The sequence below is a fragment of the Pan troglodytes genome, chromosome 12, assembly GCF_028858775.2.
Source record: "Pan troglodytes isolate AG18354 chromosome 12, NHGRI_mPanTro3-v2.0_pri, whole genome shotgun sequence".
Classification (NCBI taxonomy): domain Eukaryota; kingdom Metazoa; phylum Chordata; class Mammalia; order Primates; family Hominidae; genus Pan; species Pan troglodytes.
Window position 1 is genome coordinate 67,089,285 of NC_072410.2, and position 15,152 is coordinate 67,104,436.

General features: G+C 38.9%; 1 protein-coding gene across 21 annotated transcripts in view; it reads left to right on the forward strand.

Moving 5' to 3' along the window:
• PPP4R3B (protein phosphatase 4 regulatory subunit 3B) overlaps positions 1–15,152 on the forward strand; it is a 106,526-nt gene that overhangs the window by 58,690 nt on the left and 32,684 nt on the right. For 12 of the 21 annotated variants that reach the window (XR_010149132.1, XR_010149131.1, XM_063789066.1 and 9 more), the window contains 2 exons: positions 1,219–1,412; positions 10,214–11,847. Coding sequence is in view for 17 of the 21 variants with exons in the window: in XM_063789066.1 (XP_063645136.1) it covers positions 1,219–1,412; positions 10,214–10,309 (290 nt within the window). In the remaining 4 variants the exon portion in view is untranslated. Of the gene's footprint in view, positions 1–1,218; positions 1,413–10,188; positions 11,848–15,152 lie in introns of those variants that run through there. The other 9 variants (XR_010149129.1, XR_010149130.1, XM_054677881.2 and 6 more) reach the window with 2 other exon arrangements.

Genomic DNA, 15,152 nt, shown 5'->3' on the forward strand with positions numbered 1-15,152 from the left:
CCTCTGTCTATTACCCAGTTCCAAAGTCGCTTCCACGTTTTCAGGTATCTTTTTTTTTTGAGATGGAGTCTTATTCTGTCGTCCATGCTGGTGTGCAGTGGCACAATCTCAGCTCACTGCATCCTCTGCCTCCAGGGTTCAAGCAATTCTCCTGCCTCAGCCACCAGAGCAGCTGGGATTATAGGTGTGCACCACCACCCCCAGCTAATTTTTGTATTTTTAATAGAGAATAGATTTCATCATGTTGGCCAGGCTGATCTTGAACTCCTGACCTCAAGTGATCCACCCTCCTCAGCCACCCAAAGTGCTGGGATTACAGGCGTGAGCTACTGCGCCCTGCCATTTTCAGGTATCTTTATAGCAGTACCACATTCCTGGTACCAATTTTCTGTGTAGTTCGTTTTCACACTGCTCTAAAGAACTACCTGAGACTGTGTAATTTATGAAGAAAAGAGGTATAATTGACTTAAAATTCCACATAGCTGGGGAGGCCTCAGGAAACTTGTGGCGGAAGGTGAATGGGAAACAAGGCATGTGTTACATGGCAGCAGGAGAGAGAGAGCAAGGGGAGAAGTGCCACCCTTTGGAACAACCAGATCTCGTGAGAACTCACTATCACAAGAACAGCAAGGGCGAAATCCACCCCCATGATCCAGTCACCTCTCACCAGGTCCCTCCCCCTGACATGTGGGGATTACAATTTGATTTGCGATTTGGGTGGGGACACAGAGCCAGACCATATCATCACTGTACACATCATGTTCTTTTTCAAAAGTTCTTAGGAAACAAAGGCAATTAATTTTGGTGTTATTTTGTTTTTTGTTTTTTTGTTTTTTTTTTGAGATGGAGTTTCGCTCTTGTTGCCCAGGCTGGAGTGCAGTGGTGCGATCTCGGCTCACCACAACCTCTGCCTCCCAGGTTCAAGTGATTCTCCTGCCTCAGCCTCCCAAGTAGCTAAGATTATAGACATGCGCCACCACACCCGGCTAATTTTGTATTTTTAGTAGAGACGGGGTTTCTCCATGTTGGTCAGGCTGGTCTTGAACTCCGGCCTTGGGTGATCTGCCTGCCTCAGCCTCCCAAAGTGTTGGGATTACAGGCGTGAGCCACCATGCCCGGGCAGCAATGTTTTATAAGTTTTTTAATTACTGCTGTTTTTAGATGTTTTGACTTAGCAGTATTTATTGATATACGTTCAAAATTTTACTTTTGCTTTAGCAAAAGAAAGTGAAGACAAGGAAAACCTTCCCAAAAGGACATCTCCTGGTGGCTTCAAATTTACTTTCTCCCACTCTGCCAGTGCTGCTAATGGAACAAACAGTAAATCTGTAGTGGCTCAGACACCACCAGCAACTTCTAATGGATCCTCTTCCAAAACCACAAACTTGCCTACGTCAGTAACAGCCACCAAGGTAGGTGAAACAGCATTACACACAAACTTTGCTTTTCCTGTCTGTGAGATTTTTTCATGTTTACTGAAAAAAATTTGGATAATCAAAACAATTTCAATGAATTGTTTAGAATTTTTCTGTTATCAAAACGTTGATTGTAGAATTTTATTTTATTTTATTTTATTTTTTGAGACAGAGTCTCACTCTGTCGCCAGGCTGGAGTGCAGTGGAGTGATCTCGGCTCACTGCAGCCTCCGCCTCCCGGGTTCAAGCAGTTCTCCTGCCTCAGTCTCCCAAGTAGCTGGGACTACAGGCGCGTGCCACCACACCCAGCTAATTTTTGTATTTTTAGTAGAGACGGGGTTTCACCATGTTGGCCAGGATGGTCTCGATCTCTTGACCTCATGATCCGCCCACCTCGGCCTCCCAAAGAGAATTTCATTTTATTTAGGCTTATGATAATAAATGTAAGCATCCTTCCTCCCTGTCCCCCATTCTATTTTGGAGCACTTAAGTTGATTCTAATATTTCACTGACTACTTAGTGTTACTGCATTTTAAATTATTTTCTTGGATAGTTTAGTAGTAGAATGTCTTCACACATACGGTGAAATTCATCTTCATTAAGTCTATGCCAGTTTATGTTACCATAAACTGTGTATGAGTGTGCCTGGCCAATTGCAGCTTTGCCAGTGCTATAATTATTTTTAGTATTTGCCAGTTAGGTAGGGAAGACAGTATGTAGTATCTCATTTCCAATTGTGTATACTTTATTAGTAGTAAGGCTAAATATTAGCCTTTTGAATCTGCTCTTCTCTGCAAATTGGATTATATTATTGTCGATGAATCTTTAGTTAAGGATATTAGACTTTCTGTTGTTCTTATAACAAATGTATTTCCCTTGGTTACTTTTTTTATAAACAAGTTTAAATTTTATATGAAACATTTTTCTTGTTCATATGTTATATGAAATCATCCTTTTTTCCCAAAAAGGAGTGGCTTAAAATAAAAAGGCATAAATATGGGACAACTATTGTATAAAGGTAAAAGACAAGCAGAAACACCTTGGTAGTACATACCTAACTAAAGGAATGCATCTTGTTTGGAACACAAAATATAAGTCTGAGTTTATTTTACAAAAATGTAGAATTTTCATTCAGTAGTATAGTGAGATAGGCTCTTGACAATAGCATTTTCATGGTATTCGGTATTTGAAACATATTTTATGTTTTTCAACTGGAAAATTTTAAAATTAGTTTTCAACTTTATGATGGGACAATTTAGAGTAATATTGTGACACTACATTAAGAATGTTTGGGCTGGGCACAGTATCCTAGCACTGTGGGAGGCCAAGGCAGGAGGATCGCTTGAGCGCAGGAGTCCAAGACCAGTCTGGGCAACAAGGTGAGACCCCATCTCTACAAAAAGTATTAAAAAATTAGCTGGGTGTGGTGGCACACACCTGTGGTCCCAGCTACTCAAGAGTCAGGCAGGAGAATGGTTTGAGCCTGAGAGGTGGAGGCTTCAGTGAGCCATGATCTTGCCACTGCACTCCAGCCTAAACAGGAGAATGAGACCCTGCTCAAAAAAGAATATTTACCATAGGGTTGTATTGTTTGGGTTCAAACCTTGGCTCTGCCTCTTTCTAGCTGTATCACCTTGTATAAGTAATCTCTCTGGGCCTTAAGCTCCCTGCCTTCCTGCTTCGTCGTCGTCGTCGTTGTCGTCATCGTCGTTGTTGTTACAGAGTCTCACTCTGTCACCCAGCCTGGAGTGCAGTGGTGTGATCACAGCTCACTGCCTCCGCCACCTCCTGGGCTCAACTGATCCTCCCACCTCAGCCTCCCGAGTAGCTGGGAGTGCTGGCGCATGCCACTATGCCTGGCTAATTTTTCTATTTTTGGTAGAGATGGGTTTTTGCCATGTTGCCCAGGCTGGTCTCAGACTGCTGGTCTCAAGCAGTCCTGCTCAGCTTCCCACAGTGTTAGGATTAACAGGTGTTAGCCACCATGCCCGGCCGACTTTCTTATTTTAAAAAGGGGTAAGGTAGTACCTACTTTATAAGCTTGTTGGGAAGATTAAATTATTTAACAAATGTAAAATGCTGAGAACACTGCTTGACACCTTCTCAACATATATTAGCTTTTCTTTTTTTTCTTTTTTTTTTTTTTAATCAAAGTAATACATGCACGTACTTTCAAAAGTCAAATATTACCAAAAGGCAAGTTTATATTAGAAAAAAATCAGTCCCTCTGTTCCCCTCCACAAAGATACCTTTGAACTCTTTTAGCTGTGTCTTCTATTTCTAATAATATGTCAATACTGCATACCTTTTCTATCCTACTTTTATATCCTACTATTCATTTTGTTTTCCTGTTATATTTTCTGTTATATTTCCCTGAGTTTTTATTATCCTTTCAGATAATTTACTTATGAATGAGCAAAATTAAATGCAAGCACCAACACCTTTTTCACTCTTCTTGACAGTAACAGCAGATTACAGAATACATCTGTTATACATCCTTTTTAGAGATAGGGATAAAAACAGTGTTCTTGGGAAACAGTTGCTCTATCACTGTAGACACAGAATTTTGAAATTAAGCAAGACAGGAGTTGACAGATGTTAAGCACCACTTTAATTTGCTCTCAACCTTCTTAACAAACCATGCCCACATTCGTAAGTGGTGACAGATTTCTTTATCACCAATTGCCCTTTGGTTTAGCCAGTTTCACTAACAGTGTTAATTGCTATAGTTGAAGGCTGGCTAGACATTAGCTACTAATGAATTAAAACATTTGTTTTTATGATATAAATGTCATAAAGACACAAAATACTTCTTTAGTTGTGTAACTGTAAAACATATTTTCTATGAGGAAAAATATAAAATCAGAATGAGAAGCCATTTGTGGATACTAAAATAAACACGTCACAGATTCACAGTAGAGAAACCTGTTATTTTGCTTCTTTGTGTAGCAAATTTATCTTGGTGAGCTCTTCATATCAGGACATTAGAGATTTCCTGCATAGAACTTAAAAGTATGGATATAACAATTTATAATTAGCCCCTATCAATGCGATGGGCATTAAAGTTGTTTGCAGCTTTTTGTAGTTAAAATCATTGCTGCAATATGTGACCACTTGCATATATCATTTCATATACGTGTGTATTTCTCTATAGAATGTGCATTTATTATAATGTTCTAGGATTACAGGTGTGCGACACCATGCCTGGCTAATTTTTGTATTTTCAGTAGAGATGGGGTTTCACCATGTTGGCCAGGCTCGTCAGGAACTCCTGATCTTAAGTGATTCACCCACCTCGGCCTCCCAAAGGGCTTTTTCATAGGTTATTGTTGTCATTTATTTTGATCCTTTCTTTCATATTGGAAACTTTACTCAAGTGGTGATCTTAGGATTTCCTTTCATAAAAAAAAATAAGGCAGATTTTAATAAGAGTGCCAAGACAATTTGATGGGGGAAAGAATACTCTTTTTCTTTCTTTCTTTTTTTTTTTTTTTTTTTAGACGGAGTCTTGTTCTGTTGCCCAGGCTGGAGTGCGGTGGTGCAATCTTGGCTCACTGCAAGCTCCGCCTCCCAGGTTCACGCCATTTTCCTACCTCAGCCTCCTGAGTAGCTGGGACTACAGGTGCCCACCACCACGCCTGGCTAATTTTTTGTATTTTTAGTAGAGATGGGATTTCACTGTGTTAGCCAGGATGTTCTCGATCTCCTGACTTCGTGATCTGCCTGCCTCGGCCTCCCAAAGTGTTGGGATTACAGGCGTGAGCCACCGCGCCCGGCCACAATACCCTTTTCAATAAATGTTACAACTGGATATCCACATGCAGAAGAATGAAGTTAGATCCCTATCTCACATCATATACAAAACTCCTCTCAAAATGGATGAAAAGATCCAAATGTAAAAGTTGAAAGTCTAAAACTCTTTTTTAAAAAAAGGCATAAATATCTATGACCTTGGATTTAGGCAGTGATTTCTTAGATATGACACAAATAGCTCAAGTGACAAAAGAAAAATAATAAATTGGACTCATTCAAAATTCAAAAATTTTGTACTCCAAAGGATACTACCATAAATTGAAAAGACAATCCACAAAATGGGAGGAAATATTTGTAAATGATATATCTGATAAGTAACTGGTATCCAGAATATATAAAGAACTCTTACACCTCAGCATGACAACCCCGTTTTAAAATGGACAAAGGATTTTAATAGACATTTCTGCAAAGAAGATACACAAGTGGCCCATATAAACATGTGGAAAGATGTTTAGCATCATTAGTAAGGGAAATGCAAGTCAAAATCACAATATGATAGCATTTCACATCCTCTAGGATAGCTATAATAAAAAAGATGCACAAAAACAAGTGTTGGCAAGAATGTAAATTGTGACACCCATTGCTAGTGAGAATATAAAATAGCACAACAGGCCTGGTGCATAGGCTTATGCCTGTAATCCCAGCATTTTGGGAGGCTGAGGCAGGAGCATCGCTTAAGCCCAGGAGCTCGAGACCAGCCTGGGCAACATGGCAAAACCCCGTCTACAAAAATTAGCTGGACATGGTGGCACATGCCTGTGGTCCCAGCTATTCGGGAGGCTGAGGTGGGAGTATCACTTGAGCCCAGCGGGCAGAGGTTGCAATGAGCCGAGATCACATCACTGCACTTTCGAGTCTCTAAGACAATGTCTCAAAAAATAAATATATAAAAATAAAATGGTGTAGCAGCTTTGGAGTATAGTCTGGCGGTTCCCCAAAAAGTCAGAGTACCATATGACCCAGAGTTACCATAAGACCCAGCTACCTCATTTCCTAGGTATATATTGTAAGAAAATTGAAAACATGTGTCCACTGTAAAACTTGTATATGAATGTTAATAGCAGTATTTTTCATAATAGCCAAAAAGTAAGAATAACCCAAATGTCTCTCAGCTGATGAATGGATACACAAAATGTAGCATATTCATACAGTGGATATTATTTGGCCATAAAAAAGAATGAAGTCCTGATATGCTAAGCATAGATTAACTTTGAAAACATTGTGGTAATTGAAGTAAACCAGTCACAAAAGACCACATATTGTATGATTCCATTTATATGAACTGTCCAGAATAAGCAAATCCGCAGAAACAAAGTAGGTTAGTGGTTGCCAAGAGCTGGGTGGTGTGGGGTGTGGTGGGGGAATGAGGACTGTTTATGGGGACTTTTTTTGGTGGGTGAAATGGTGGAAATGTTCTGGAATTGGTGGTGATTACGTAACTTGTGAATATACTAAAACCACTGAATTATATGCTCTAAAAGGGTGAGTTTATGGTGTGTGAAAATTATACACTTTAAAAACTTGACTTTATGGTATGGACTTAGAGAGTAGTGCCCTGCTTTTTTCGGGAGGTGTTAGTTGTTTGTAGTTCCCCCCATACTCCTGTGAAGCCATCTAATTTTTACAGACAAAGCTAGTCTCTTACACCTTGTAAGTATAAGCATGGTTGTTAGTGTTCTGAGTGCCTACATAGCAAAGCTTATTGTGGGGTAGGCGTGTCTGCTCAGTATACAAAATTTAAATTTATTCTTTCATTTTCAGCCTGGCCTTACCCATGCCCTTTACTTTGCCTAAAGTCATGAAGTATATGGTCCTTTGCTCTGTAAAGTTCATTACATTCTCTATAGAGTTTATTCTTTATAGAGTCATTTTCTCTGTAGAATTCTCTGTAGTTGGTGATGGTGGAGGAACAGAAATCTCCTGGCTGTCAGAGGTGTAGAATCAATGACCCAGTTGTCTGTTTTACTATAATTAAACTGTTTTCCCTGCTTTCCCCAATATTTTGGTGCCTTTACTGCCTAGCTTCTTTCTGGGGTTTTCTTAAGACAAATCAGTTTCTTGTTTCTGTATCCCTCTGCAAATACTTAGTTCTTGGCTTCTTCCTGTTGTATGACTTGCCTTGCCTCTGATTTCTCTTTTCCAAAAATGCCTTGGCAACTCTAAACTGCTGTTCTCTCTTCTCCTGTTTTCTTTGCTGGTATTTACTTTTTAAATTTCTTACCTAAATACCCTGCAAAAACAACCCAAATGTCCAACCAGAAATTCAGGAATTAAAGTATATGATGAAGCCGAGCATGGTGGCTCGGCTTTGGGAGTCTGAGGTGGGCAGATCACTTGAGGCCAGGAGTTCAAGGCCAGCCTGGCCAACATGGTGAAACCCCATCTCTACTAAAAATACAAAAGTTAGCCAGGCATGGTGGTGCATGCATGTAGTCCAAGCTACTTGGGTGACTGAGGCACAGGAATCACTTGCACCCTGGAGACAGAGGTTGCAGTGAACTGAGATCACACAACTGTACTCTAGCTCAGGCGACAGAGCAAGACTCTTAAAAAATAAAAAAATAAAAAAAAAAAAATATATATATATATATATATATATTCATACCATGGAATGCAAGGGTTTAAAACAATGAAATGGAACTTTATGTACTGACATCAAAAGCTTTTTTTATATGAACGTGATTGTAAAAGAGTAAGTATAATTTCAATCTGCTATTTTAAAACAGTACATTTCTAGATACATATTAAAAGTATGGAATCAGCTTCACAAAGTGCATCTCTAGATTACAGGCCTTTTTACTTCCAACATTTCATATTTTGCATTTTTATTATTTTTATTGTAAACATGTTTTAAATGTATGTTAGTTTGCAGAGATAATATAAGTAAAACTCAAATTGTATAACTGAGTTTTTCAGACAATTTATTAATCTTGGGCAGAAACAAGTGTTAACCATTTGGAATACAAATGTTTGTACGTTATGATATGTAATACTAAGCATAATTAAAACTTTGTAACTTTGCTGTCATCTTTTTGATTATCAGATTGGTGCCTTTTTATACCAGAATTATTTCTTGTTTTTCCTCTCTTCCAATTTGTTTGGCTTAGAAACAAAATAATAGAAAAATGATAGTAGTAATAGCAGCTAATAGCACTTATTGAACACTACATACGAAGCACTGTGCTGAAGTGCTTCAGATGTTTGGTTATCAATTTATTTATTTATTTATTTATTTATTTTTGAGATGGAGTCTTGTTCTTGCTGCCCAGGCTGGAGTGCAGTGGTGCAATCTTGGCTCACTGCAGCCTCTGCCTCCCGGGTTCAAGCAATTCTCCTGCCTCAGCCTCTGAAGCAGCTGGGATTACAGGCATGCGCCACCACTCCTGGCTAATTTTTTTATTTTTAGTAGAGATGGAGTTTCACCATGTTGGTCAGGCTGGACTCGAACTCCTGACCTCAGGTGATCCACCTACCTTGGCCTCCCAAAATGCTAGGATTACAGGTGTGAGCCACTGCGCCTGGCCATCAATTTAAATTTCAAAATAGTTCACTGAGGCCTAAATACTACTATACCAATTTTACAGACAAACTGAGGCAGAGGTATTAAACCACTTGCCCAAGGTTTTGTGTTTTTTTTTGTTTTTGTTTTTGTTTTGAGATGGAGTCTTGCTCTGTTGCCCAGGCTAGAGTGCAGTGGTGCAATCTCCACCTCCTGGGTTCAAGAGATTCTCGTCCCTCAGCCTCCCGAGTAGCTGGGACTACAGGTGCCTGCCATCACGCCAGGCTAATTTTTGTATTTTTAGTAGAGATAGGGTTTTGCTATGTTGGCCAGGCTGGTTTTGAACTCATTATCTCTCAGGTGACCCATCCGCCTCAATCTCCCAAAGTGCTGGGATTACAGGCATAAGCCCAGCCCCAAAGTTTTTTTTTTGTTTTTGTTTTTTTTTACATAAAACGTGGTGTCATTAGAATTTGACATCAGACCTACAGTTAGCCTATTTTTAACAGTTTAGCCATATTGCTTCTTGCATATCCAGACTTAAGATGTGTGTGTGATTAAGTTAAGAAACAGATTCTCAGACAGGTATATAAGTCTTTCTGATAACTGTTTCTAGCTGCCCAGAGGCCTTTTTTTGGTTGGTTAATATTATACTGATTTGGTTACATTCTGGTAAAACCCGATACCTCAGTACTTTAGGTATGAAGTATGAGTTACTTCAGTTGTATTTGTTTATCTCCTAGAGGTCTGAAGGGTTTGAACTAAATACAGTGTTTACAGTAGCCCTCTTAACCTATAGGACATAAGTTTTCATGGGATTGGCTCAAAATGAATGAAACCCTGTGGATGTGTAATTTTCTGGAGAGTACCCAGAGTTTTTCTAGGATTTTCACAGAGGTCTGTTACTCATCAAAAGCCAAGACCACGAATTACCTCATCCTTATTGTTCTTTTGGTCAGCGAGCTAGCCCTAAATGTTTTACTTATTATTTTATAGGAATCATTTCATGTGTTTATCTCCAGCCATTTAAGCTGTACTTCAAAAGCACAATGAAAACGATGTGTACTTAGTGATGAAATATACACAAGATGAACAAAGACTACAAGGGGCTTTCTTGTGGTAATGAAATTAGAGAAATGAACCAGTTCATCTCCAATGTCCTTTCCAGCTTCCAAATGTTATTAATTGTTATCCCTACTGTTTGGAAAAGTAGACATTTTCCCACAGTAAAATTTTGCAGAATTGAGTTTTGAAGTATCATTAATAATCCAAGAACCAGATAGAAAAGTTAAGGGTTACTGCAAGTGCTACCAATTACTACTCAAACGTTCATAATTTCAAGCAGTTCTTTTATCAAATTCAAATGTTAATTTCTGATATGATTTAGAAAAACGATTTCTGATATTTTTACAAGTGATTGTATTTGTACTAAAAGCTCTTTTTTGTTATATATGTTTAAAGAAAAAATTTTTAAATTCTTCAATAGGGAAGTTTGGTTGGCTTAGTGGATTATCCAGATGATGAAGAGGAAGATGAAGAAGAAGAAACGTCCCCCAGGAAAAGACCTCGTCTTGGCTCATAAAATATTTATTAGGGGACCCTCAACATGTGGTCTTACAATGCTGCAACTGTTCAGTGAGCTGAAAATCTGAATCAGAAAGCTTTCTCAATTGAACCTATAAAATATACAAGGAGTAGCAAAAGACAGTATATCAGCTAAGAGAGTTTAGTTCTAATAAAAATCAGGCTTCCCAGGAACTTGATTGCTTGCTAGTAATTAAGGGGTTTGCCTTTTAGGCTGTCAAAACAAACATTAGTAACCAGAACCTGGGAGACAGCTTCTCAGCAAGGAAAAGTCACAGGTTTGGGGACGGTTTAGGGGAGGGGAAAAGGTTGATATAATAATGCAGGGTTGCTCCTCGGGGTGTCGATCTAGAAACAATTTTACAGAACTTCAGTTGTAAACTCAATAACATTACTTGTATAATGGTGCTGGCCATGTTGTTGTTTTAATCAGTTGCCTCTTTTTAAAAGAAATTTTTATGGAAAACACATTCAACTATCATTAAAAAAATGAAGTTAAGCTGTTGGGACCATTTCTTTAAGATTTAACAAAAGTTCAGCCTTTTAGGTAGTTGAAGGGAAGTACACCCCGTATTCAGCACATGTTGAGTTTTCTACACCAGGAATTTTCAATATGTATATTGATGAAAACAAGCTCAATTCAAACTGGACAGTTTTAAGATAATGTTAAAATCAGCACTTTTAGAGACAACGAAGGCCAAGAATCAGTACAGTAGTATTCCAAAATGGTTTTCTCTAGAAATTTGAGAGTAGATCGAACAGAATGTTGTCAACTGCCTACCAGTACAATCTTTTGTGGAAGATACTTTGAAATCACTTTCTACTTTGTTAGTAAAGTTCTCTGTCTTTCCAGAGCTGCAAGTTTTAAAGTATTACTTATACAGACCAACAAAGAATAGTGCTGAATTAAGTGGCATTTAGTATCTAGAAGCCATTTTGATCCAAGAAGCTACTTAAGTGTCAAAGTCAGCATGCAGCACATGTAGCTTTTCTGTAAACAAGGGTGTGATATGAAAGCTGCTTTTTTAAGAAGAGTAAAAGCACATTCCATATACATAAGTGAATTTTAAAAATAAATTGAGGCAAACAGTTAAGTTTTATTTTTAGAGCAACAAGTTAACTGTAAATATTTTAATGTTAGTTTGCTCATCTATGATCTGAGATCATGCCAAAGTGAGAAAAATCTCCCCAAAATACAATTTAATGCATTGGGAAAAAAAAATTTTAACAGTAATTCCAGCCACAATCTTTAGATCACCCTTGTAATGTGTTACGGGTCCATTTTTCCTGGAATCGTTTAATCTAAAGCAGTTTCCCCTGTTTTGGAGATTTTGTAGTTAATTTTAATTTTGGCTATTGTTTGGAAAAGATGAGCTGTCTGTGTAGATATGAAGTATAGTTTTTTCCATAAAACAGATGTTTATTTTGTATTAAAAAATACCACTGTACTTGTTTTACACCATTTGTATACATGTGGTGATATTAATGCTAAACTGTAAAATTCAGGAATTAAAATGTGACCCTGTAATTCCATAATTGATGTTTGTGTTTGGTTTGTTGTAAATATAAATTAACTCCATTTTGAGATATGTCAATTTTACAGTATCTTTTAAAAGCCAATAAAATTATCCATAAATATTTATTATAAACTGCTAGATCATACCCCAATTTTAATGAAATAATTCTAAACAAATGCGGGTCAGTGGCACTTTATCAGTGACTACTTATAGAAGGTAAGCCTTGGGGAAATCATAGCATCACAGTATGGAGCTTTTCTCACCTTTTCAATTAAAGGTGTACATATAGTAAGAAAGAAAGACCTTCCACCTCATAAGGCAGGTGACTCAGGATATTTTAAACTAAGATCAGTAAAGTTCCCATCCACTTTCTTTGAATCATCAAGTTTTATCGAGACCCATCTCTCAGCTTTTAGTAAATTTCTTCTTAAAATAAGCCCACATGTAAAACACTTTCCTAGTTACTTTTTGTTTGTTTGTTTGAGTCTCGCTCTGTTGCCCAGGCTGGAGTGTAGTTGCACGATTTCGGCTTATTGCAACATCTGCCACCTGGGTTCAAGCAGTTCTCTGCCTCAGCCTGAGTAGCTGGGATTACAGGTGCCCGTCACCATGCCAGGCTAATTTTTGTATTTTCAGTAGAGACGGGGTTTCACCATCTTGGCCAGGCTGGTCTTAAACTCCTGACCTCACAATCCACCCGCCTCAGCCTCCCTATCTCTGTATCTTATGAAGACTTCCTTTTTCTTTCTGAAGAGCTGCCATAAGTCTTAAACATTTAAATCATCAGAACCTTTTCTTGTAGCAGAAATGTGAATGTTTTCTTGAAGTACAGGTTACGGTTTTCATGGTACAAGTGCTTACCTACGACGATAAGAGAACAAGGCTTAAAATATCCCTTAAAAGAACAATTGTGAGAATTCCACGTTAGCGGCTGTCTTTAAATGACTACCCTCAGGCAGATCTGGGTTTTTATATCTTTATCTTCATTCAGTGAAGCAAGCCAAAAGCCCACATTTGTATGCCTTAGGTCCTCTTAAAATGGTATCTGTAAACATGTGTCCAATATAAAAACTATTTTTAATAAAAAGTTACATGAAACAGATTTCTGTGTTTTAATCACTAGCATTTCCTCTTAGCCATCTAGTGATGAAAATATAACAAATGTAAATACTGGTTTTCCTGCAGGGGAAAGTTTGGAATTGTGTAACTGAAATGAGTAAATCTTGTTACACTAATTTTGGTATCCTTTTTTAAAAGTTTATAATGGTAGACTTAAGGAGATAAAATGTGATTATAAGTTAAATCTCAGGAGTATCCTGTACTTAGAAAAGGGTGGACGTGGGATATTACAAGACTGGAAGTTTTTTGTTTGTTTGTTTGTTTTTTGGAGATGGAGTCTTGCTCTGTAGTTGCCCAGGCTGGAGTGCAGTGGCGTGATTTCGCTCACTGCAACTTCCACCTCCCAGGTTGAAGCGAGTCTCCAGCCTCAGCCACCCGAGTAGCTGGCATTATAGGCATGCACCACCACGCCCAGCTAATTTTTGTATTTTAGTAGAGATGGGGTTTCACCATGTTGGTCGGGCTGGTCTTGAACTCCTGACCTCAAGTGATCTGCACCCCCTCAGCCTCCCAAAATGTTGGGATTACAGGCACGAGCCACCATGCCTGGCCTTTTTTATTTTATTTTTTTTATATGGAGTCTTGCTCTGTCACCCAGGCTGGAATGCAGTGGCGTGAGCTCGGGTTCAATGCAACCTCCGCCTCCCGGGTTCAAGCGATTCTCCTGCTGCAGCCTTCCAAGTAGCTGGGATTACAGTTACCCGCCACTACACCTGGCTAATTTTTGTATTTTTAGTTGAGACGGAGTTTCACCATGTTGGCCAGGCTGGTCTCCTGACCTCAAGTGATCCTCCTGCGTCGGCCTCCCAAAGTGCTGGGATTACAGGCATGAGCCACCACACCCGGCCTGCAAGTTTCTGAAAGAAAGGTCTCCTATTATTGTGGTTTATCTTTAAACAGACTACAGAAATCTTAGGGTCACTTCTCTTAAACACCAACACCCAGTGGTGGCATCTCCTTCAACAGGCTCAATCGATTATTCCCTTTGCCTGTGTTTTAGTAAGAGTTTGTCTAGAAAGAGTGAGTATTTTTTACATCCTGCACATCTATTTTCCAAGTCCTATTTGCTCCTGCCTTGTATAAGTGTAAATGATAAATGTAAAATCTACCTTACCACTGCCCAAGTTATCTCTACCCTTGATTGGACTGTCTCATACATGGAACACCCACAACTACTCTACCTCATGCACTAGTTGCCATACAGCAATAAAAATGAAAATTTTGATCATTTAACTTCCCTGCTTTAATTTTTTTTTTTCTTTTTTTTGAGACGGTCTCACTGTGTCATCCAGGCTGGAGTGGAGTGCTGTGATCATAGCTCCCTGCAGCCTTGACCTCCGGGGCTCTGGTGATCCTACCACCTCAGCCTCCCAGGTAACTGGGACTACAGGTATATGCCACCATGCCTAGCTAATTTTTTGTATTTTTAGTAGATACAGGGTTTTGCCATGTTGCCCAGGCTGATCTCAAACTCCTGGGCTCAAGCAATCTGTCCACCTCGGCCTCCCAAAGTGCTGGGATTACAGTGTCAGCCACTGTGCCTGGCCCCTGCATTAAAATTTTTCAATGACTTGACACTGCTGGTATTACAAAATTTAAAATCCAGAGCTGGGATTGTGCAACTTCACTCCAGCCTGGGCAGCAGAGCAAGATCCTGTCTCTAAAATAATTTTTAAAAAAATTAAATCCTCACATTCCCTGTAAGACTCTGCACTGTCAGTACCCCACCTGTCTCCAATTTCATATGCTAACCGTCTCCATTCATATATATACTCCAGTTTTTCAGTATATGCTTTATTTCCTGCTGCAGAACCTGAACTGTTCCTTACCTATTCTTTGTGTAATTAACCTTCCATTCAGCTTAAAGAGGCTTAGCCAGCCCTGCTCATAGGACACTACACTTTGCCTTTCTAACAGTTTCGTCTTTGGGCCTTCTCCACTAGCCCCATGAAGGCAGTGACCCTGTCAATCTAGTTGACTCCTGTATCCTTAGTGCTTAGCACAATGCCTGGCACAAACAAACAGTAGGTAACCGAGTTTGAATGAATGAACATACTATCAACTAGTTTCCTTCTATACCCTCTTTCCAAGGGAAAACATCCAGGAATTTGTATTAAACTAATCAGTATGAGTAGCTGCCTTCCCTACTGTCCTTTACCTAAAGTGTTTAAAATAAGATATTTGGATTTACAAAAGTGTTCGAAA